Here is a 26,055-nt window from a genome sequence, read left to right on the forward strand (position 1 = left end):
CAAACTGAGTGGCATCTGATTGGTACAGACAAATGCTATGCCAAGCATTGCTCTTGGACTTTAGACTTTTTGAATTAAAATTTTTAGGGACTTCCCTGGCGGTCTAGTGGTTGAGACTCCACGCTTCCACTGCAGGGGGCACGGGTTTGACCCCTGGTCAGGGAACTAAGATCCTGCATGCTGCATGGCATGGCAAAAAAAAAAAAAAATTTTTTTAATGTTGAATAAAGAGGAATGGATTTTCGGGGAGCATCAATAAATGGGGAAAGATGGAAATAATGAATTTTAATTCTATCTATGAACTTTTCTCTTGAAAAGAATTGAATTAATATATGTTTTGGTCAGAGAGAAGAAATGTCTCTTTAATCTTTAGTATTCATAATTTCTAAAATATTTTAGCATTTCATTTTTCCTTATTAGAAGGACTTCTTTACATAATATGAAGGACAACAATAAAAACATTTTTAAAAGTTACAGTCTAGCGAGGTCCTGTTGAAACAAGGTGATTTTTACAGATTTGATTTTATTAAAGCCAAATCTAGCTCTCAATTAAGAATTAAATTAAGAATTCTATTTTCTAACGAGGGTTTCAACCCTTTCCCAAGTAGTATTTAAAAATGACATTTGGGTTAAAATTATACATTAACATTGTACAAATACTTTAGATCCCATTGCCCTAATTTTTGAAATCTGTGTTGTTCAAAAAAAAAAGTTGATTACACTTTTAAATTGACTATAAGCTACTTTACTAAAGCATCTTAAAAATTCAATGTATTTTAAAATACAATAACATTTAAAAATAATAACTTAATACTCATGAATTCTTTGAAGGTATTCTTGGCATCTGATTGTCAGCAAGGAATAAAGGTCCTTTAATTTTGTTTTGTTAGAGAGGTAGCCATTTCTGATTTTCAGCTAAACGTTAACAAATTTTCTAATAGTTTGGTATAGCACTAAAATAACTCATATGACTGTGGTAATTGAAAACTAGTATTGCAAATGAAATAACAAATATGGGTTATTTTTTAAATGTTCTAAATGGGTTCAAAAGGCTAATAACTTATTTTAGGTAAGTAGTAAAATTCTTTCAGGGTATAAATCATTTCCTACAGCTTACTGTGTTCTTAACTATATTCAGTAAAACAAACAAGTTCTAATCAGATTTCAGTTTCCTGTCTCAATTTCTCCTACCACTTTCCCGGAAGATGACAATATTTTGTCCCTGTTGTACTGAAAGGGTGGTCCAAATAGAGTGCCACTAAAAAATCCTGCTTGAAGAGAACTGGCTGGCCCATGGGGCCCAAGGAAGTTTGTGTTTATGTATTTTATAATGTACTAAAAAGGAAAAAAAGTCTGATTATTTCCTTTTGTTTAACCCTTCTCCTATCATCGCTACAGCGGTAGTTGTTGGTTCCCCACTTCAGGCTTTTTTTTTTTTTTTGCGGTACGCGGGCCTCTCCCTGTTGTGGCCTCTCCCGTTGCGGAGCACAGGCTCCGGACGCGCAGGCTCAGCGGCCATGGCTCACCGGCCCAGCCGCTCCGCGGCACGTGGGATCTTCGCGGAGCGGGGCACGAACCCGTGTCCCCTGCATCGGCAGGCGGACTCTCAACCACTGCGCCACCAGGGAAGCCCGAAGCTTTATCTTTTTAACTGACTTTGTGTTGCTGGGGCCAGGACTCTGAGAAGTGCTCCCTCGCCTTAGTGACTACAGAGTGCTGTGCTGGGCCGGTGAAACCCTCCCCCCTTCCTCGTTCTCTCCCCCTTTTCCTGTTCTTCTCTTCCCTTTCCCGTCTTTCCTTTCCTTTTTCTTTCCTGACGTGAGAGGAAGTTCTATGGCTGCTGGGTCTCAAGAACTCATTCTCACTTGGGTGGAGTGTCCCAGTAGGATGGGCATCACAGAAGAACACTTTTGGCCAAAGGGCAGGTGACGGCAATACTGAGGGCACCTTAAGCATCAGAGGCAGCCGTCCAAGGGCCTAGGGCAGCTGAGGACACTTGTACTTGAATTCCGTGCCCTGAACACTTCTTACTTGTGCCCTTTAAAGGACTGCATCACACTGAGTAATTTGTTTTGCCAGCATTATTTGTTTATTTTAATTTTTAGGTGATTGTCCTGTCAGGATTTTGCCTAGAAATTACCTTACGGATCAAAGAGCCTGCAGAATTTCCCTGTTAACACTACTGTATCAGTTTTAAATCAGTAGTAAAAAGGATTATTTTCTAGGGAAAAAGACCTATGCTGCCACTGTTCAGCATCACGAGAGAGGATGTACAGTAAGTATATCACTAGCCCAGGAAAAAATCCAAATTCAAAATTCCAAGTATGGTTTCTACTGAATGTATCACTTTTGCACCATCATAAAGTAAAAAAAAATGTAAGCTGAAGCAACGTAAGTCAGGGACCATCTGTACTAGCAGCTATGATTATATTAAAAGTTGTAAAAAAGGCTTAGGAATATAATAAAATTTATTAAAGAATATTGTACATATAGATATGGGACATCTTTTATCAAGTGTTTCAACACCATAGCAATACTAAATTGTGTTTAGTTTCTTCATGTATAAAAGATGTGCTGAAAGATGCATGCCTCATCAGTTTTTATTTTATTGGATATGGCTATAGGTGACATCCTTCTATATAAAAACAAACTGCACAGCATCACATACAGAGTACAGACATCTTAGGTTCATTCACACAGTCATTTCTCTAAACTCCTTAAGGAGAAATTTAAATCTTTGCTCAATTCTAAAATTCATGCTTGAGTTTCTTAGGAAATAAAAATAACCAATTTCTTTGTTTTCCTAGAACTAAGTAACTATCCATTTGTTAATGTATATCTCCGACCCAAATTAAGTCTTTGCTAAAGGAACAACTTACTTCAGGTTCAGTCTAAAAATAGTTTTCTAGAGGGTTTTCAAGTATTTTAAAAGATTTGCCACTTATGGTAAAAAAAAAAACAAAAAACATGTGAATAAGAACATCACATTATACATTCATTCCTCTCAGTAGAATAATTTCTAGAATGTGCATAGTCCCAGCATTAAGCAATGGTGGAAATAATATGCCTATAAAATCCTACAGATTAAAAGGTAAAAGATGCTAAGCTAGATGCTGGTTTTCTGTAAAGATGAATTTGTGCAAAACTCCCTTATGCTCTGGGAGTACATAAGCCTGGCACTAGCTGTGTGCACATTATAACATTTTAGAGCATTAAATAAATAACGGAAAAACGGCATCACTCCACTGAATGGAAGAGCCGCTGATACTTAAACACGTGACCTTTTTACAAAAGCTGTACCCAGAAATCCATTCAGTGTTCTGTTTTTCAATTTGAATGCAGTTTTTTTCTTCCATCAACACATACTAATGCTGAAAACCAGTGACTATATAAATAGCTGCTGTATTCCGGACCATCGAGCAGTGCTGAGCAGATAGAGGAACTAATCCTCCTCCTTGCTCATTTTTCCCTCAGCTAGGTTTCTGTTAAAAGTTTTGACCTGCCAGGTTCTCTGCTTCCATGACCATGTCAGAGCTATTTGTAATTCAAAGTCTGAGTCATTCTCCTTTGGGAGAAGGAAGCAGCCACATACATGGCACGATGTCAGGCATTGGGGAGAACTCATATTCACCTTCCCTAGGCCTTACTGACCTGTTCATTAGGTTTATAACTTAGATATTCCTGCCGTGGATAACATCTCATTGAAGGTGTACACTCACTTGAGCTCCATCCTCAGAAATAGGTTTTGAAGAGGAGAAGAGAAAGGAGAACACTGGAAGCTTAAAGTGAGAAATGGGAAGGCCCCAGGACAAGGGAAGTGGGGTGGTATAAAGTGCCAATGGCTGGCTTCTAGAAAGTAAAGAGTTAACACTGCCTTTCTCAGGAACCTCTAGAGACTCTGAATTTTCTGCCTTGGCTAATTGCAAATTTCTGTTTTTAGGGACAGCTTATGTAAATCAGAATTAGATTTGTAAAAGTCTTTAATCATATGGACTCCTCTCTAAATTTCAAAATATTTCACATACTGCCCAAGGAAAATCAATAAATAAAAACAAAGGTTTAGTAGTTGCAGAATCTTCAGGGTTTTCAGTAGTTTTCTTAGTTAAACAGAAGAGGTTAAAAACAAAACAAAAAACAAGAGGTTATAAATATCAGAACCCAAAATATATACAAATTATAAGTGAAACATGTCCTTGCCCTCAGCTATTTAAATTACACTTATTATAGATACATCCCATTTATGAGGTAGTCAGACTCCTCAGATGTAATGGGACGAGCTTTTTTAAGTTTCTGTTTCACCAGCCGTAGTCGACAAGCAACCATGAGAAGCAGCAAAGCAGTGATAGCCAAACCCAGGGCCAGGGGTAGCACTGCACCTGTGCAAAGGTCGGAAATGAACAGGGTAGGTCAGTGGTTAATACCAATAACAGCCACAATCCACTATATGATAAGCACTGTGCATGCACTTTTATTTAATCTGAACAACTCAAGTAGGTACTCATATTACCTCCATTTTGCAGATTAACTGAGGTGCAGAAAGATTGAGTCATTGGCCTAAGAGCACATAGCTTGTAAGTTGCAGGTCTAGGTCTCAAACCAAGAGTTCCTTAAAACCACATTGTGTACCAGGTTCCTATAAAATTTATATGCCATCAGTGGGTACAAACGTTGCAGTCAGATTACCCTTATATCCAACTGTAATAGACATTCTGTAAACAGACAACTGTAAAGACATTGTGACCACAGGACGTATCTTCATTGCAGTCACAGCTCACATCTATGGATTCATACATGATCATTCACCATTAAAATAAGTACGGACTAACTCCTGATTTCTTGCTCTGGTTAGGGCTTTAAGAAATTTTTGTTTCCTAAATCCAGAGAACCTACTCTCAGCCAGTAGAACCATTACTGAAAACTTGAGGAAAAAAAATCTCTAGTTCTCCATAGGTTTTCTTCCCTGTGGGATTGATCTAGAAGCAGCTTTTAGAGCCTTTCAGGAGTCTGGAAGGAACAGTGTGTACCCCAGATGAGTCTTTCTTATCAAGCTCAGCAGGGTCTATTCTTAGTCTGATCTGCTCTGTAGTCAGGCCAGGCTTGGAGATGATACGGTGGAACTATTTTTAGCTACAGGGGTCTTGCCAACTGGTGGAACGAGAGGCGCAAAAACCTCCACTGCATAAGCTGATTTCATAACATTTTCTTTCATTTATTTATTCATTTTGCATAAATTAACAGTCATGTGCCTGACACTGGTAATCAAAGATAATAAAGAGCGCTTTATAGATTAAGTAATTTAATTCTCACAATCACCATATGAGTTCATACTTCTATTATCCCCATTTTACAAATGAGGGAACTAAGGCATTGAGAATTAAGTAACTTGACTTCTCTCAGTATGGTAGAGTCAGGATATGGCCCCAGACAGTACTGTTCCAGAACTACTGTGGTATACCACTTCTCCAAAAGTTAAATGAGATTGTTTTTTAATGACTTCAAGTCTGGGTAGATAGACATTTACATGAAAAGATACAATAAAGTATTAGTTACTATGGTAGAATTATGTATGAAGTACAGATATAAAAAGAGTGGTCCATGTATCTGGTTCCTAGGATCTCTGCCCGAGTGACTTAGATCTATGATGGAGCTTGCTTGGAGTGGGTGAGGGAGATGATTATTTTTCGACAGTTTCAAATTGAGATGCCGACAGCTAACCCAGGTAGAATTTTCTCTAGGCTCTTCGATGATCTGGGCCTGAACATGTGGGGACCTTCAGCGTTAAGGTGATGGTTGCGGGGACGAAAGTGGGTGAGACCGCCAGAGAGGAAGGGAGAAGGAGGCCAGGGACAAGGCCCCAGGGAGCACCAACATTTCAGAGGGCGGACAAAGAGGAGAGCCAAGGAGCACAGGAAGAGACAGGTCAGAGAAATGGTCGGCAACCAGCAGAGAAGGGAGCCCTGGAAGCAGAGGGACGAGGCTATTTCAAGAGGAAAGTGGTCAGCGGAATCAAATCCTAAGGAGAGGTCAAGTGAGGTGAAGCCTGGAGAGGCCGCTGCACTTAGCAACCAGGAATTCATTTACAGGGAGACTGAAGGCTGAGGGATGCCGTTTTGTTTTTTATATGTTTTTAGAGATCTGAATGTGTCTAGGGGAATGAACCAGTAGAGATGATAAACACTGGGAGTTAATAAATGCTGGAGAAACAGACTTGAGGAGATAAGGAGCTGCATCAAGGTCAGGGGAAGAGACTGACCTTGGAAAGAGGGGACACCTTTTCCTTTAGTGCTGGAGGAAAAGAAGAGAGGTTGGGTACCGACAGGTGTTTACATTTGGGGGTAAGTAACTGAGGAAGTTCACTCCTGATAGCTTTGATTTTCTGAGCTTAAAACCAGTCCCAGGTATAGCTGGCCTCCTCTCCAAGACAAGAGGGCCTGGAGCTGAGCACATACTAATGGCATTTCAACCTCTGGTTTATTTGTGGAATCCTAGGTAAAACTCCTGAAGAAGATTCTCAGGAACAGTCTGAGAGTTCAGTCTGGGTTCAGGAGGGTGGGATGAGGAAGTTGCATTAGCGACTCTTGGTACAAGACAGTCTTTTGGGTGAGGCCAGTATCCCCATAGAGAATTATGAAAGATAAAAATCTGTGATAAACCAACAGTCTATAATTTGATTCTAGAGCTGGCACACACATTCCAGTTTCCTAATGGCAACCTTGAAGAAAGAAGTTTTGAAAGGGCTAAGTTTGGACCTGAGGGTGCCAGTTCCCCCTGCATCTTCCTGTACTAGCCACAGAAGATGGATATGTTACAAAGGAATTGGACAAAAAAAGAGACTTTGGTCAACCCCCAAAGAAACCCTGGGAACCCCAAACCATTTCTTACCAACTGAAACCCAATACCCAGCCCCAGTTCTGCTTGTTCAGGGTAGGAAAGTTACAGGCTGCCCTTCTAAGTGAGTTCAACTTGTTGAAAACACCAGCGTTTAGGCTGCAGGGGAAGGGAGCTGTGGCTGAAGACCCCAATCCCAAGTCTGGGGCTCAGAGGTAGCTATGGCAACAATAAAACCACATACAATCTAGGGGAATGTTCTGTTTGCCAAAGTCAGATATGAGGTTGCTGAACTGTCAGATCTGATTCCTGATTAATGCTTTGATGACAAAGGAGATGAAGTCTCCCATAAAGTACTTGCTAGGATACTGAAAATTATTCTTGACTTTTAAATACTCAGTCGGCGTAGTTTCTTCAGTGTTTTTAGTTTAGGTAATTTGAGATTTAAAATTTCCCAACCCCTTCTAAAACACATCACGATAGTTTTCTTAGAAACCAGCTAAGGGGATGAATTGGGTATTCTGTTCCTAAGACTGGGCGTGACACTCAAATATGTAACAATTAGGACAGCACCGGGCAATCAGAACTGAGGCTCTCTGGATACATCTGGGCATGGGGGTAAGGGGCAGGCCCGGTTCTCTCTGTATGTCGAAAGGGGACGGGCGTTTTTATTCAAACATCCTGGTCCAGCAGGCCAGCAGGCCAGTAGCCTGGGCAGCATCTAGGTACTTGATACCTGGGTTATTTTAGCCATCTATTATTTAAAAATTATACTTGACTATTGTTCAGATATTACAAAGACTACTTCTAGTGTAAAAAGAAAGTTTTCTCAATGTTTAGATCCATAGCTTAATAATCATATTTTGTTCTCCTAAATTTTCTTTTACTAATTAGTTTATGAGATTTGGGACTAAAACTTACCTTTCTACAGGACTATCTTGAAAGTATTTTCTTTCTAGTTAAAAAGAGCCAAAATTATGAAATTACAATATTCTTCTTCCACTTACTAAATATCCCCTGTACCACCTACACCCTTTCACCATTCCTGTTGTCTTCCACAATAGCCATCATTTATATGGCTTATTGCATGAGCCAAGTAATATGCTAAATGCTCTATAATGACTGTTCCATTTATTCTCCCTAACAGCTCTGTGAGGCAGGTATAGTTATTATGTTCATCGACCAATGAGGAAATTGAGATCCAGAGAGAGAAGATAACCTGCCCAAGGTCATCGAGTTAGTGATGGACGAAGGATTTGAACCTTGGCATCTGGTTCTTAACCACTATGTCCTGAGTATCACTCGTTCCACACAATGTTACACCTGGAAGGGACTGTAGTGATTATCCAGTCCAATCAACTTATAGAAGAGGAAGCTGAGGTCCAAAGATGTGAAGATACTAGTTCAAGAGTCCCAAGATGAAGTATGATACAGGAGATGAGAATATGCTAGTTCTTCTGACCCACAGATCCCTGTTCTTACCATGAACTCTTGCAGATTCATCTATTAACCTCAGCTACAGGATATGTGGTTCTGTAAATGTTTCTACTCTGCAATGAATTTCCAAGGTAAACGTTTACCTGCTTCTGGGGCTGGGTGTTCCCCTCCTCCTCGATGGCTCTTTGACTCAAAAATATAATTTTCCTCTTTTCTGTGCTTCCCTGAGGAACCACTATCTGTGGAAAATAAATAAAACATATTGAAGGTACATCAGAAACTTCAGGGAACAGACATGAAAACAGATCCTTATTTATTTTTTAAGGATGGACTTAAAGAAAGGACTTACAGGCTTTACTTCTCCAATAAACATAGGCCTATGTTTGATACTAAAAGTCGAGATAAGTAATGTGACCAACTTAATAAAGCAGAGTGTGAGGCTAGTGAAAAACCACTGGGCAGAGATGTGGGACAAAGCACACTGTCCCAGAACTTCCTCCCCGACCCAGAGAAGGAAGGAAAGACTTCAGCTAGAGAAGTCAGGGGTAGTCTTGGACTTTACACCATGGAATACAGAAACAGTCCAGAAACGTTTTCCTTTAGAAAATGAACAGTGAGCATACATAAGGCACTCAGACATGCTACTTCACTTTCTTACCTCAACGCTGCTTGGCAGGCATTAATGGCTGCATTTTTTTCTGGTCAGACTCAGAGAGGTTCAACGCTTACCCGGGTTCATTCAAGTAGTCAGTGGGTCATAGGGCTGAGATTTAAACTCAGGTGTGTCTAACTGCTTGTTGGTGGACACCAGCACTTCTGATTTAATGACAGGTTGTTAATTGTTTACCTGTTCTATTCAGTTATACTACTGAGAGCAAATATACAGAAAGATCAAATCTCGGTATTTTTATCTCAGGTTCTGATGAGCCATGGCTGTGTCATTCTCCTATTTGCCATCTAGGAATTCATAGCATTTGTGTGCTTATTATATTGACAGTATGGTAATTAAGGAGTTACCCTCAGGCTGTAGTGTAATTTCAAGTGAGATTTTTGCAAAATATATTGCTTAATGGAAATGAACTGGAAGTGATCTGCTGACATGAGGAATTTTATGAAGAAACAAACAAAAAAATTAAAGCTTCTTTACTCATATGGCATCAACAGAAATGTTCATAACACCTGCAACTAAAATAAGACTATTCAAAAGTATACCTAAAATTCCTTGGTAATTTGTAATAAGAAGTATACATGAATTCACTAAGGATCACAAAATCAACTGCAAAATGGAAAACTGCAGGGCTTCCCTGGTGGCGCAGTGGTTGAGAGTCCGCCTGCCGATGCAGGGGACACGGGTTTGTGCCCCGGTCCGGGAAGATCCTACATGCCGCTGAGCCGTGGCCGCTAAGCCTGTGCGTCCGGAGCCTGTGCTCCGCAACGCGAGAGACCACAACAGTGAGAGGCCCGCGTACCACAAAAAAAAGAAAAAAAAAAAAAAAAGGAAAACTGCAGAGTTATTCCAGATACCTACTAGAGCCAGAAAAAGCAATGATTTAAAATGATCATCGTAGTCACACGTCAATGCTGTTAAACAGAAGGGGCTGTCGATACGTTTATTTCATTAAGGCATCCTTAATGCTCCTTTTCACCCAGCCCTTCATCCCATCAGTCACCATGTCAAGCAGACCTCTTCTCTGCCTCTCGGCCGCACGCAGCCTTAGGTCTCCATCACCTATGCCTCGGGAACTGCAAGAGCCTCCTCCCTGGCCTTTCTGCTTTCAGACGTTCCTACTGGAGTGTGTCTGCAAAGGCTACTCATCCCACTCACTCAGCATCAGTGCAGTTAGATCCGCCCATGTTTGCTTCTCTCGGCCACAGCAGGTTCACTGCATTCTACTGTGCCTCTAAAAGACCATGTGTGCCAGCCTAAATAGAGCCAATAATTTGGGCTTCCTTCGTAAACTCGAGCCCAACAAGGAGAGAGATGAGTAAGGCATAAGCAATTTCCTGTAGGCTAGAGAACCAGATGTATCTTTCAAATTGATTTCTACCCTTGTCTACTTTACTGTCGTGGTGGAAACCCCACTCCCTCCCAAACAGGGAGGGGAGGAAAAAGAAGAGGAACATCCAGGGTGAGACTGTAAAAGAAGACAGTGACCACTGAGGAACCAAAGGGGAAAGAGACAGCCAGGTCACTGCTATTACTGTGGCTGAGCTTCTCAGTGCATGGAGGAAAGTGATTGTCACCTGAGGCTGTGGATACCTGTGTCCCAGTAAGATGGGGACAGGGAATATTGAATCTAGATGATAGGGCTGGTGTAGCACTGGGGCCATAGTAAAGTTAGGCTCTTGTCCACATGGCAAGGTGATTTCAACACCTTCGGATTTTGTGGACCAATGAAAATTCAAAATAATTTTGGGGGCCAATTTAGGGTTGTCAATTTTTAATTTTGCCAAGTAAAGATATTAAAAGAAATGACCATTTACCTTCACCTCATTGTAAAGTAAGGATATGTCTAAAAGCCCAAAGCATGAAGGATTTAATACATAAAAAGGATAGTTCTTTAAACCGAATAAATTTAGCCTTATAAAAAACTCACTACATTGTGCTTACTTTTCTCATTTTGTCGTGGGTGGATGAAAGCTTTATCATGGATGGTACTGTTCCTTGTCAACTAGCTTTGGGTACTGAAGTTGCTAAATTCTGTTATTATCCTTTTTGACTCAGCCTGTGCAAGATCCCTCGGTCAAATCTTCAAGGCTCTCCGTGTTGCCTTCTCTTCCCGACAAGCACTCATCAGTTTGGGCAGATGGGGTGCCCTGCTTAAGCAATTTTCATTCCCAATTCCATTTGCTCACGCCATTAATTGAAATCTTGGCTTTCCACTTATTCAGATTCTTTCCACCCATACCTTGGAGCATGACTGAATGCCTACAACCATCACAAAGCCAGGGCTGACCTGTCCCCTAGGCACAATGGGCACAGAGCTCAGAGCCCATGGCACTTTTACTTTTAGGGGCCCACAAAAAGGTTTTAATTTCTTTTCTTTTTTCTTTTTTTTTTTTTTTTTTGGCCACGATGAGAGGCTTGCAGGATCTTAGTTCCCTGACCAGGTATTGAACCCAGGCTACGGCAGTGAAAGCACCGAGTCCTAACCATTGGATCGCCAGGGAATTCCCTTTAATTTCTTTTAAAATCACAAAAACCAGGAAAGTTCCCTGGTAGTCCAGTGGTTAGGACTCTGCACTTTCACTGCCAAGGGCAGTGCGGCCAAAAAAAAAGAAAATCACAAAAAACAGGAATATAGTAATAATAAATATATAATAGTGAATCCACCCCATGTCATATTCATCTCTATACCAACACAGTAACTTTACACACACACACACACACATACATATATGTGTGTGTGTGTATATGTGTGTATATATATATATATATATATATATTTTTTTTTTTTTTTTAAATGGAGGAAGGGGCCCATGAAGTGCCTAGGGCCCAGAAAGTCATAGTACAGGTCTACAAGTAGCCAATCCAACTACTCCAGTGCTCATGGATCTCTTTCTTCTGTGTTTCTAATGCCCTAACAGAAAGTACATACAAGCAGGGCTCAATGGAGCTGTAGCTGCTTCCTGGCTCTGTAGCTAAGAGAGAAGGTCCTCGAGCACACAGCAAGGCTTGCTGCACAAGCTATCCTCCCGCAGGGGCTGGTATAATACTGTTAAGTTAAATCCTGGCTTCATCATTTACTAGCTGTGTGACCTTGTCTGAAGTCTTAAACCCTCTGTGCCTCATTGTCTTCATCTAAAAATGTGGATAATGATCTGAACACATCATTAGGTTGCTGTAATGACCACAGGAGTGCACAGCGACAGGCACTCAGTGAGTACCGTCACCAGTAATAAATTTGAAAGTGGAAAGATCACATGGCTGAGAACTCATGTCTAATTTTTTAAAAATAATGAGCCAGAAATAAAAACACCAAAATTTACCAGTCTCCAATTCTTTTCAGAAGATTAACTGGCTTGTCTTTCATCCAATGGAAAAATATAAAATACAATCATACCCCGAATATATTATGGGTTCCGTTCCAGACTACTGCAATAAACTGAGTCACATGAATTTTTTGGTTTCCTAGTGCATATAAAAGTTGTTTCTACACTATACTGTAGTCTATTAAGTGTACGAAAGCACATGTCTAAAAAATCAATGTACATACCTTAATAAAAAATACTTCATTGCTAAAAAATACTAATCATTACCTGAGCCTTCAGTGAGTCGAAATCTTTTTGCGATAGTAACATCAAGATCACTGGCCATACATACAGATGGCCAATAGGCACATGAAAAGATGCTCAACATCGTTAATTATTAGAGAAATGCAAATCAAAACTATAATGAGGTAACAACTCACACCAGTCAGAATAGCCAACAAATAACAAATGCTGGAGAGAGTGTAGAGAAAAGGGAACCCTCCTACACTGTTGGTGGGAATGTAAGTTGGTGCAGCCACTATGGAAAACACTATGGAGGATCCTCAGAAAACTAAAAATAGAATTACCATATGATCCAGCAATCCCACTCCTGGGCATATATCCAGACAAAACTACAATTCAAAAAGATACATGCACCCCTATGATCATAGCAGCACTATTCACAGTAGCCAAGACATGGAAGCAACCTATATGTCCATCGACAGATGAATGGATAAAGAAGATGTAGTACATATATACAATGGAATACTACTCAGCCATAAAAAAGAACAAAATAGTCTTCCCTGGTGGCGCAGTGGTTGAGAGTCCGCCTGCCGATGCAGGGGATATGGGTTCGTGCCCCGGTCCGGAAAGATCCCACATGCCGCGGAGCGGCTGGGCCCGTGAGCCATGGCCTCTGAGCCTGCGCGTCCGGAGCCTATGCTCTGCAATGGGAGAGGCCACAACAGCGAGAGGCCCGCTTACCGCCAAAAAAAAAAAAAAAAAAAAAAAAAAAAAGAACAAAATAATGCCATTTGCAGCAACATGGATGCAACTAGAGATTATCACACGAAGTGGAGTAAGTCAGAAAGAGAAAGACAAATACCATATGATATTAGTTATATGTGGAATCTAAAATATGACACAAATGAACCTGTCTATGAAACAGAAACAGAATCACGGACATAGAGAACAGACTGGTGGTTGCCGAGGGGGAGGGGTTGAGGAAGGGATGGAGTGGGAGGTTGGGGTTAGCACATGTAAGCTCTTATATATATTGATAGAATGGATAAACAACAAGGTCTTACTGTATAGCACAGAGAACAATATTCAATATCCTATGATAAACCATAATGGAAAAGTATTAAAAAAAAGAATGTATATATATGCATAACTGAGTCACTTTGCTGAATAGCAGAAGTTAACACAACATCGTAAGTCAACTGTCCTTCAACTAAAAAAAAAGGGTCGGACTTCCCTGGTGGCGCAGTGGTGAAGAATCCGCCTGCCAATGCAGGGGACACGGGTTCGAGCCCTGGTCCGGGAAGATCCCACATGCCGCGGAGCAACTAACCCCGTGTGCCACAACTACTGAGCCCGTGTGCCACAACTACTGAAGCCTGCGTGCCTACAGCCCGTGCTCCACAACAAGAGAAGCCACTGCAATGAGAAGCCTGCCCACCACAACGAAGAGCAGCCCCCGCTCGCAGCAACTAGAAGAAAGCCCATGCTCAGCAGCAAAGACCCACCACAGCCAAAAATAAATAAATTTCTAAAAAGAAAACCCAATAAACTAAAAAAAAAAAAAAAAAAAAGATCACTGGTCACAGATCACCATAAATATAATAATAATGACAAAAATTTTGAAATATTGCAAGAGTTACCAGAACGTGACACAGAGACACAAAGTAAGCAAATACTGTTGGAAAAATGGTACCAATAGACTTACTCAACACAAAGTTGCCATGAACCATCAATTTGTACAAAATGTTGTATCTGCAAAGTCCAACAAAACGAGGTATGCCTATAACTGCATTCACAATTTCCCCCCTCTGTCTCTTTCCAATGAAGATGAGAGATCGTTCATCTTAATTCTGGAGAGGAACTCAGGACTGGGACCACCCCTACACTGTTTGCATTTTTGATTTGAATTAACGGTCTTATAGGCTTGTAGCTCTCTTGCCACTGGACTTCAATGTTCTAGCAAAAATTCATATAGCGCTAGCAGTTACTGAGAGACATAAATTATATTTACACATAATATCTCATGCAGTCCTTGTAGTGACACTGTGAGAAGATATTATCCTCTTACAGGTAAGGAAATGAAGTTCAGTGATGTTAACTGCCTGGCTGCTAGTAATCAGTGGTACTGGAATTAGGACCCAGGAATGATCCAAAGCAGGAGCTTTCCCACTGAACCATACTGCTCTCAGAGTCACAGCTCTGAGAACTTATAGTCGATACCATATTTATTTACTCATACCTTAGCAAATTAATACTCAAATCTAGGCAAAATCACACATTTACGTTTCCTTAGGAAGGTCTGGGACAAGGCTCTACTAGGGATGCAGTAGAGAAATAGGTTAATTGTTCTTCGAAAGGAGACCTTGCCTTGGAGATGGGTTCATTTAAAAAACTATACAAGTCATTTTGAATCTTCAGTTGTCACATTTGAAAAGTATTTTCTTAAATGCCTTCATACCCTGGGGAGAGAAAGCCAGTGATACAGGATCTGGGAGAGATCAGGTATTAGGGAGAGGGCAGTGTACACAGGAGACTTCAGAAGACACAACCGTCATGGACTCTAGAATTTCCTAGGGGACTTGCCCTGCCCTCTTGGTATTTGAAATGTGAATTTCTGTTTTCTATATTTTTGAAGGAACTGACCATAATTTTCCAGACTGCCTGATTCACTCTTCCTAGACATCAGCATATGGAATGGCACAGAAAAATGCCTCACCTCCATACATCCTATCATAGGCTCTAACCAACGCAGCAGTCAGAACAAAACAAGAAAATTCCATCATTTACTTATGCAAATAATTCATTTTGGTAATGATCCTTTTAGCAGGGTTAGGAAATTATTTTTCCCCTCTTCTGAATGATCTATTATGTTATGTTTATCATGCATAGCTATGCATTCACAGAGAGAGTTGGAAGCCGGATGGAAGCTATTTTAATTTCATTTTCAGTCACCATAGAACAGGCAGGCATGTTCCAAAGGGAAGTTGGAAAACCAGCAGGGAAATTGGCTACCATATGGGCCTGCCTTCTAGAATGTTCTACAGATTCCTGTGACCCCTGCCAACTAACACAGACCACAGAAGTGTCCTTTCTCACTATTCACTGGTAGACCACACTGCATGTCTGCAAAACAGGTAAGAGGAAGCTCTCTTCAGGAAATGCTCTGGATTGTCCTAGGACAAGATCACAGCTAACCAGTGACAGTTGGTCTGCTCATACTGGAAATGTTATTTAGGCCTCATTACAGTCATAAAACTCATTGGCATTCTCTTTGCTTGTTTTCATATTGTTTGTACTAGGCAGCCTTGAAAAAGCCTCTACAGCTTGTCAAAGATTAGTTTAAAGGAGCTCCAAGTTCATTCTTGGAGGCAGGCTAAGAAAACTATCAGTGTTTACGAACATATCTGTATTTGGCTGGAGGGTAATATTTTAATCCTAGCAGAATGCTGGAGGTATTCAACTAACTTCTAGATAAAATAAACCATGTCATTTTGTTTAAAACCAAGTGGTTCCTTGGGACTGACCCAAGTGGGTCAGATGTCACAAAATAGAATTTACCGTATAAACCATCTATAGATTTCAAATAATAAAATTATGTAGTCCCCACTACAGTGACCAAAGCTTTTAGACTGATACCTCACAGAAGGTAGGAGGCGCCTCTTCCAAGACCAACGTTTCTCTCAGTGCCCCAGAATACTTGGGTATGCTTAAAGGCATCTGCTGATTATAGCCCATTAGATGACATTGTCCAAAGAAGTGAGCAGGTCAATGAAAGAGGACGACTCCCTTCAAAATAAGTTTGTGGAAATAACCATCTGATTATCTTCATTTGTGGTAAGCACATTTCCTTTAACTGGATTTCCATTCATTTGAGAATCCAGATGATTCCTGCCACCATGTTGGAACATAAGAGACTATTCAGCTGTGCTGCTCAATAGGCTTCAACACATTCAAACCACCTTCCCAGAAGTGTTGCTATATAGTTTCAAAATGGTTTCTCAATTAGAATAAAGATAGTTCAAGGGAATGAAAATATGAAATACGGGGCACATGAAAAAATCCCTTTAAATATCCTTTGTGAGAATGTCCTCTCTGAATAAAATACTTTCCACAGTAACGCAAAGGTAGGAGTTGCTTGCTCATTACCTCCAGAGATAAGGCAAACAGCGAGGCTTTGGCATATTTAGCGTGGGAACCCGAGAAAGCGCAGGCAGAAACCCTCACCTCCATACAGAAGGTTGTGCGTTCTACTAAGTCCATGCCTTAATCCGGATCCTTCAAGAATCTGGCTAACCTGCTGGGCTGAACATGAATTCTCATTTTGAAAACAAAACCAAACAAACAAAAAAGCACGTTCAGTGTGAATGTGGATACACCGCCACTTTTCTAGCACTCTGCAGAGCTGGAAACCAGGTTTCTTTCCTTTGACTGGGTCAGATACAAGGGGACAGACAGCCTTGGGAATGGATGACTTGGGCCACGCAGGCAGCAGGCCCTGCAACTGCAACCGTCTTCAACAGCACAGCCACTGTGCTATTGCATCCCAAGCAAGCGCACGCCCCGCTGCGACGCTGTGATCCGCTCCGACGATTCTAAGAGGACGGAGTGTGTGTTCACTGGTGGAACCGAATATTCGCACACACCCTTAACTTCATCCTTAGTAACACGCTTGGGATAAATTCCCAAGGGCAGGATAACTGGGTCAAGGCATACATACAAAGCTTCAGAAACTGCCCCCTGGAGACTATACTAAATTGAATCCCACCAAAAGTATGTGAGACTTGTTTCTCTGTACTCTTTCTTTTAAAGATTTTTTTTAAAGGTGAAGTCTTATTTATTTATTTATTTATGGCCGCACTGGGTCTTCGTTGTTGCACGCGGGCCTTCTCTAGTTGCAGTGAGCGGGGTCCACTCTTCGCTGAAGTGGGCGGGCCTCTCACTGCGGTGGCTTCTCTTGTTGCACAGCATGGGCTCTAGGCGTACGGGCCTCAGTATCTGTGGCTCACGGGCTCAGCAGTTGTGGCGCATGGGCCCAGTTGCTCCACAGCGTGTGGGATCCTCCCAGACCAGGGCTTGAACCCACGTACCCTGCATTGGCAGGCAGATTCTTAACCAGATTCTTAACCACTGCGCCACCAGGGAAGTCCCATACTCTCTCTCTTTTTTTTTTAATATTTATTGGCTGCATCTGGTCTTAGTTGCACACGTGGGATCTTTTATTGCAGCACATGGGCTCTTCATTGCAGTGTGCGGGCTTCTCTCTAGTTGTGACTCACGGGCTCAGCGGTCCCGCAGCATGTGGGACCTAGTTCTCTGAACAGGGGTCGAACTGGCACCCCCTGCATTGCAAGATGGATTCTTAACCACTGGACCACCAGTATCTCCCTCTCTGTACTCTTATAAGCATTATTATTATGTTTTCACCTTTGCCAATGTGATACATGAAAAACTGCATCTCATTATTTTCTGTACACATTATTAGTATTAATCTTAGTATCTCTTTAGCGTCTCTTCAATGAATTAAGTGTTATTTATCCTCACAGTCTGTGGGGGAAGGAGGCAGCAGAAAAATTAACTTGTTCATATTTACCGTACTAGCTGATAATCCTTGTAAAACTCAGGCACAGGTCACAAACAATAATGCATTTTTAAGTCTACTATGTTATGCTGAATATAACATAATTTCAAATCACATGAAATTGGAGGCTGGGGATTCCAGTCTGGTGGTCTCAGGGATAACAGAAGAGGAGGGAGAAGAGGGATGTTGTCCAAACAGAAACCACGTGTTGTGGGAGCCCTTTCTAACACTTTCAAGGTTCTATTCTTTCTTTCCCACTTTCTTTACCCTGGACTTTTTTTTTTTTTTTTTTTTGTAATATTTTAGCTGTGCCGCGCAGCATGTGGGATCTTAGTTCCCCGACCAGGGATCAAACCCGTGCCCCCTGCAGTGGAAGTGCAGAGTCCTAATCACTGGACCGCCAGGGAATTCCCACCCTGGACTTCCAAAATTTGTGTTTTTGATGGACATTTAATAATGTATGAAAATACTCATAAGTGAGAAAAATAAAAGTTTTGTAAAAATAATATCCTAATTTTGTTAGAAGTGAATAAATGTATGTGTGTATGTATACAAGTAAAAGTAACTGGAAGAAAATGCAACAAAATGTTAATGGTGAGTTTTGCTAGATGATTTAAATTTTCTTCTTTATAGTTTTCTATATTTCCCAAATTTTCTACAGTAAATACATATTACTTTAGTGATTAGGAAAAATAATACATAGAATAAATAATAACTGGATATTAATCTCTCTGCATCTGTGAAACTCCATTTTTACGTCTTCATAGCCCAAGTCAAAGGCTTATTATCAAAAAGAACAAAAATAGAGATGCAGGGACTTCCCTGGCGGTCCAGTGGTTAGGACTTTGCACTTCCACTGCAGGGGGCACGGGTTTGATCCCTGGTCGGGGAACTAGGATCCCACATGCTGCTGTGCCATGCGGCAAGGCCAAAAATTAAAAAAAAAAAAAATAGAGATGCAAAAATATTTCAGATTGGGTGTCAACTATCATTAACCAGTGGTGGCAGCCTGGAGCATTATTTGCAAAAGGGTTCTGAGGCTGAGTCCTCAACCCCCAGGAGATAAAGCTGGGATCACAGAGCAATATCTAGCCAGACAAGGGTGGATGGAGGCCTGCATGAGCATCAGGCTTTTCATATTCCCCCAAACAGATACGAGGCTAGAGGGGCCTTAGGGGTCATCTGGTTGAAGCTCTTATTAACTGATGAGGAAACTGAGGTCCAGAGACATGAAGCAATTACTCAGGGTTCTAAAGGCAGAGCCATGACTAGAACCTAACGAAGGAGACTGGCCTTTGGTCTTCACTCTGCCTTCGCTAATTCATTCACGTTCATGTGTGCCTCTCGTCCACAGTGACAGAGCAAGAGTTCACCCACTGTGGCCTCCGAGAACTCAGTTCTCTCTGTCAACTTCATCCCTGCTGCCCAAAACACCTGGTCTCCCCTTACTCTGTTTCTTAGGTGACTGTCTTCGACATTCCATACGGAGAAAATGGAGTCAAACAAATCCCAAGGTTTGGAAGGAGTGGCAAAATTCTCCCATTAGGTGGCAGTACAAGCAAGGAATAAACAAAAATAAACGGCATCCGCAGGGCGCTTAACCTAAACTGTCTGAAAGAAAACCCTTTTGTAGGATATTTTGTAGACATATTTGTGTCGAAGCACTTTAAAATCTACAAAGTCCAGGGTGGTGGTGGTGGTGGTGGGATGAATTGGGCGATTGGGATTGACATGTATACACTGATGTGTATAAAATTGATGACTAATAAGAACCTGCTGTATAAAAAAAATTATTCAAGTCATCCAATGATGGAATGACCCAGTTGATTGTATGACTGATTTGACCAATAACAGAGTGATGTGAGTAACAAAGAGATCTGTAAGTCATTTTATTTATAGGAAATTTTAAATTCTAAGAACTATTCTGAAGACTGATCATGAAATTATCTTGCTTACTTGGTGAATTTAGATCTATTTTTTAACAAATCACAAACCTGTATAGTGATAGTACACATTCTGAGGGCTTTAAAAAGATCTTTCTTATGTGATTATTTAGGTGATTTTCCCCTTTACTTATTGAATGTTTGTATGTGCATCTGTATGTTGTATGTGCATCTGTATGTGAGCATGCACATGTGTTGGGAAATATAAGTAAGAATTTAACACATTTATTTTACAGGAAGCTTTGAAGAGACAGAGCTTCTCAAATTTTCGATTTCTAACATAAATACATTGTATAGATAATATGTTGTTTCAGGGAGTAGAACAGATATTCTTCTTTGGTGATTACTTATTGATTTTCTTTTGTCTATAACAATTTAAAGTACTTTATTGCTTACATTTAAATAAATGTTAAATCAACAGTAAGTTATACAACCATATAGTGGATATATGTATAGAGACATTATCCAGAATACATGCCCTGGTCAGAATGGAGACTTGTAGAAATACTCACTTTAGATGACTCTTATAAGAGCAGAAATGTGATGAAATAAAATTATCTTACATTTCATCCTCAATGCTCAATTGTTACAAGTCATTTTTGTGATCTAACTTTTAAATAGGACAACCTAAGGCAACTGTATTTCTTTCAAATTTTATAATGGATAACATTCATGGTCAAATTTTGAGATAGAGAATTAGTAATGTTAATTATGAGTCCTGACTCTGGTATTGACCTGTTTCTTTTTGAAAATTATTTGACCTTTCTAACTTTCAAAATTCAAAATAGAAATATGTCTGTTTTTGACCACATCATGATATGGAATTTAAATCAAACAAGACAAAATGCCTTGAGAACATAATATATATAGGAACGAAAATGTCTACTACTTAAGTGTTTTTATTTTTATTTTATTTATTTATTTATTTTTTTGCGGTATGCGGGCCTCTCACTGTTGTCGCCTCTCCCATTGCAGAGCACAGGCTCCGGACGCGCAGGCTCAGCGGCCATGGCTCACGGGCCCAGCCACTCGGCGGCATGTGGGATCTTCCCGGACCGGGGCACGAACCCATGTCCCCTGCATCGGCAGGTGGACTCTCAACCACTGCGCCACCAGGGAAGCCCTACTTAAGTGTTTTTAGAGTAGCTTTCCTGATTTGGACAGAAACAGAATAGTTCCTAAAGAACAGAAATATTAGACCATATTTGATGGCTTTTCTTCCTTTTTATGTTTATGTGCATTTCATCTCTTTGAAAATCCCAGTGACTCTGATCCTTATTTTTCTCAGTGACTTTTATGCACAATAAAGGATGCTCTTTGTAAAGTGTGAAAAAAAATAAAAAATAAAAAAAATAAAATCTACAAAGTAGATAAAAGATTGGAAGGAAATATACCAAAATATTCAAAGTTGTTATCAATAAAGGGGTGGTATTTTAAGTCATTTCCTTTTTTATTATTTGCAACTTCTGTATCTTCTATAATGAACAAAAAAGTTTCATAAAGTAGTTATTGAAATAGTGACAGATTATTTCAGTAAAATGTATGCAGAGTTTGAATACTGAAAGACATTCACAAAAGCATACAGAAATGTGATAATCTATATTCTGTCTCCTGTCATACAATCATGCAAATATAAATGTGTAAAAAATTTTTAAACAATAGAATCCTGTAATGCTTTAGGAGTATGCATGAATTTAAAAATATTATTAGCCATATTTTTAGAAAAGCAAAAGATGATAGATTTAGTTAAATTGGAGGCATAATACTGAGATATTAGCACATGCAACCATTTCAACATAATACAATATTTTCTTCACATTCACTTGTTTGGTGTGAAGATGATTTACATAAATAGGTAGGGGTTATGCTGCTTCGCCTCAAAATAACCTAAAATTTAACACTAGGGCATTGGTTTCCTTAACATAGGTGTTGAAACTTTTAAACTCTAACTTATTTACAAATAAATGTATTGATACCTCTGGAGTATGTATGTATGTACGTATGTATGAACGTATTTGGTAGGTGTTCCTTACTATAAATAATCAGAGAAAATGTCAAGTTTTTTTTCTTTTTGGCCAAATTCTTCATTTTAACTCCATCCTTTCTTTTAAGATATTTCCTTAACACTCTTCAAATAGAACCATATTTTGAGCCAAGTGTCATTATAGAAAATGAGACTCTTTGTGAAAATCTGCCTCAAGTCCTTACCTGGCATCCCAGGATCAATGAGACTCTCTGGTCCCCAAAAGGCAGAATGATTCCTCTTTTCCATGGTTGATGACACAGGTGGCTGTTTTGGGGCGGTGGCTTTCTGGGGCTTTTCCCGCAAGGAGCCCCTGCCTGCATCTTTGCTTGGTCCGGTGGGTCTAGGCTGTGCCATAGCCGTGTGGGTCACCATCTTGCGGTCAAGGCTCACTGAGGGTGAAAGAGCTACTATCAGTTGTTGGGTCTGTTTTCTGAACTTTAGCTAAAACCGCTAAATTTGCAGTAGATTTAAAGTCATGGACATTTGGGAATGATAACCTATTCATCTAAGATATATCAGAGCCCCATAAAAAACTATTTGTTCTTGTTTTCAAATGAGTAATCAGTTCTCTTCTAATAATTAGCTTTCTGAAAGTTCACATAAAGAAAGAGACAAAGACACAACTTAAACCTAAGGTTTTGAGATTCGTCATCTTTGCTCAAACCAGTACTTCATTAAACTTTCCACAGCTCTTCTTCCTTTCTTGCGGTGAGCGTTTACATACATGGCATTATAAGACTGATTTACAGCTCTGACTAACCACACCCTCATGTCATAAATTTTCTAAAAAATCTATCAAAAGAAAACGTTAGCTCATTTCAGTTTTTTTTTTTTTTTTTTTGGTTTTGTTTTGTTTTGTTTTGTTTTGGCTCTGCAGCATGTGGGATCTTAGTTCCCTAACCAGGGTTTGAACCCACACCCCCTGCATGGGAAGCATGGCATCCTAACCACTGGACCACCAGGGGAGTCCCTCATTTCAGTTTTTAAAAAAGCATATGCTAAACAGCAATTTTAGGATGGGGAAGAATCTTTTAGAAAATTAAAAACAATCTCTTAAAAACGTAAGTAATATCAAAATTTGACATTTGTAACTTGCATTAAAGACACAGTAAATGCTCATTTAATTTAAGGCATAGCTCATTCACATGAAGTTATACCTGAAACAAGGCAGAAAAAGAGCACTACTGAGTTTGGGGTAGAGTTCCCTTCTACCCCAAAATATGATGCAGTCAACTCACGATTTTGACAGAAAACTTCATCAGACCCATCAGGACACTGCTCCACTCCATCGCAAGCCAGCGTGATGTCAATGCAACAGCCATCATCACAAAAGAAGTGGTAGCGTGAGCAAACATTCGAGCATCCTGTTCGTAAACAAGTCTCAAGTCACAGGAGTGCAGGAAAGAAAGACTTCTACCATGTCAAGATTAACAGAGACTATACATATAATGAAATGCATTTGGATAAAGAGATGCAGATAATGAGGGAACATCTAACAGTCTGTGCTCAAGCAATAGGTTCTGGGAAGGTTAGGGGGTTTCTTCTTGACCTTCCTGACTTATTTCTTAGGAATCACCATGGGCTCTTCGTCTCTTTTTTCCCCAGCTTATTTATTTATTTATTATTATTATTTTTAAACATCTTTATTGGAGTATAATTGCTTTACAATGGTGTGTTAGTTGCTGCTGTATAACAAAGTGAATCATTTATACATATACATACATCCACATATCTCTTCCCTCTTGCATCTCCCTCCCACCCTCCCTATCCCACCCCTCTAGGTGGTCACAAAGCACCGAGCTGATCTCCCTGTGCTATGCGGTGCTTCCCACTAGCTATCTGTTTTACATTTGGTAGTCTATATATGTCCATGCCACTCTCTCACTTCGTCCCAGCTCACCCTTCCCCCTCCCTGGCTCTTCGTCTTAGGGCCCTTCTCTAAGCCAATGATACTTCAGAGGTGAGAACAGAAAAGCAGCAGCTCTGGTCTTCCCCATGCAGCCCTGGGTTTCCTCCCTCAGGTGACCCACTCTGCATTCATCCGTTCGTCCATCAGCTCCTCAGCCGGCCACCTAACACCAGTTCACCCCTTGCACAGTACTTGGCTGGCTGACTGTGTTTTATCAGAGATACCACTTGCTTTTTTTTGTTTGTTTTGTATCAGCTGGCCATTTATTTTTCTCATGATGATTTAGGCTGAGCTCAGCTGGGCTCCTTCCTTCATGTGTCTGTGATCAGCTGTATAGACACCACTTTCTATATGCTATTCTTGCATTCATGTTTCCTAAGTAATAATTTTTACTGAGATCAACTTGCTACTATTGAACCCTGTTTGCTGGCCACCATAGATCCATGGTGCTGTAAAGAATAAACAGAATCTTTAGCTACTAGCTGGTAAGAATTTATTTTCTACAAATAATGAAATTCCCTTCATTTTGGAGCTCTTAAGAGTTTTTAACCCTCAGAGCTACATGTATTTTCTTGAAAGGCATTCCCTGCATGCCCCAACTCCAGATTAAGCCAACTTTACTTTATAGTTGTTATAGTGACATAACAACTGCTGACACTAGTGATGCAGACTAAAGGTATCAGGCTAAAAGTAGGTCTTAAGGATTCTGTAATTCTCCAGGGACAGATGGACTAGACTATTATCTCAGCTCATGGGAGAGTGGTACATGACGATATTTCTGAGACAAATGGCTGAGCATAGTATACACGCCCAAGAGAGTCTTGGAAACATTCTATTGGGAAGAAGTTCAATTAAAATGCTGCGAGAGGAGTCCATCTGGGTGGAAGGCAATTCGAAGATACCTTGATTATGGAGGAAGAAGAGGTAGAGAAAAGAAATGGTGGCAGAAAGCAGAGGACGCAGGAAACCAGCAGTTATGGCTGAGAACTTGGGCCTAGAAAGGAGAATCTGCTTCGGACACAGGGAAGGGGTTGGGAGGAAAAGTAAAGGCAAACTCTGTGGACACCAAGCAGGATGCAGCCTCTGCTTACATTTCTTAAACTCATGACATGAAAATCCTAACTATCTCGAGGCTTTCCTTACTCCTTGGTAGTTTTGGAGCTAGATCCATATTAGTAATTTACCCATCTATTTCTAGATTAGTGGTCTCCAAACCTTTTTGACTATACTTATCTCCAATCTATAAATCATATGCATGTGCCACCATATTAACCATCTTATAAAATAGACTGAAAATTTAAAGAAGAGTAAAAATTAATAAAAATATAAGTTCTGGGGCTTCCCCTGGTGGCGCAGTGGTTAAGAATCTGCCTGCCAATGCAGGGGACACAGGTTCAAGCCCTGGTCCGGGAAGATCCCACATGCCGCAGAGCAACTAAGCCCGTGCGCCACAACTACTGAGCCTGTGCTCTAGAGCCCGCGAGCCACAACTACTGAGCCCACGTGCCGCAACTACTGAAGCCTGTGCACCTAGAGCCCATGCTCCACAGCAAGAGAAGCCACCGCAATGAGAAGCCCGTGCACCACAACGAGGAGTAGCCCCCTCTCGCCGCAACTAGAGAACGCTCGCGCACAGCAACGAAGACCCAACGCAGCCATAAATAAATAAATAAATAAATAAAATATATAAGTTCTGGTATTTTCTTTTCCATCTTAAAAATGTCTTGACTGTCTGTTTGGGATTCTCTATGGAGACCACATATCTGGATCATCTTAGAGGTGTTTGTTGGCTTGCTCTGTGAATAGATTATTTTTTGCAAAGCTGGAAGACATGCAGCCTCTATATTCAAAACTGAACCAACTTATCACAGAAGCAGGGGTATGTGCTTGTCTGTTTACCCCAGAAAGTGTCACCCTTGGTTATCATGAAAGCTAGTCATTAATCACAGATCCATATATATAATACAGGGAACAGAAACTCTCTCAATCCCCACCTCTTGTTTTCAATGTGTCGATGTAGTATCTTATTAACTTTAATTCATAGTTTGTTATTCCAGTCTAACCAGTGAGTGATTCCAGACAGCAGTTAATACAATAGCATTCTTTTTATTTTCTGTAT

At 40.4% G+C, this 26,055-nt stretch overlaps 1 protein-coding gene across 2 annotated transcripts in view; it reads right to left on the reverse strand.

Annotated features, from left to right (window-relative positions):
* Positions 1 to 4,168: 4,168 nt before the first annotated feature.
* Positions 4,169 to 26,055, reverse strand: part of LRP11 (LDL receptor related protein 11) — a gene marked incomplete at its 5' end in the record, with an annotated part of 43,914 nt that continues 22,027 nt past the window's right edge. The window contains 4 exons of one of the 2 annotated variants that reach the window (XM_079716112.1): positions 4,169 to 4,376; positions 8,409 to 8,504; positions 22,210 to 22,416; positions 23,266 to 23,391. In XM_079716112.1, coding sequence (XP_079572238.1) covers positions 4,222 to 4,376; positions 8,409 to 8,504; positions 22,210 to 22,416; positions 23,266 to 23,391 — 584 coding nt within the window. In that variant the 3' untranslated portion in view covers positions 4,169 to 4,221. The remainder of the gene's footprint in view (positions 4,377 to 8,408; positions 8,505 to 22,209; positions 22,417 to 23,265; positions 23,392 to 26,055) is intronic. The other variant, XM_079716113.1, reaches the window with a different exon arrangement.

The sequence above is a fragment of the Hyperoodon ampullatus genome (assembly GCF_949752795.1).
Source record: "Hyperoodon ampullatus genome assembly, chromosome: 12".
NCBI classification, from domain to species: Eukaryota; Metazoa; Chordata; class Mammalia; order Artiodactyla; family Ziphiidae; genus Hyperoodon; species Hyperoodon ampullatus.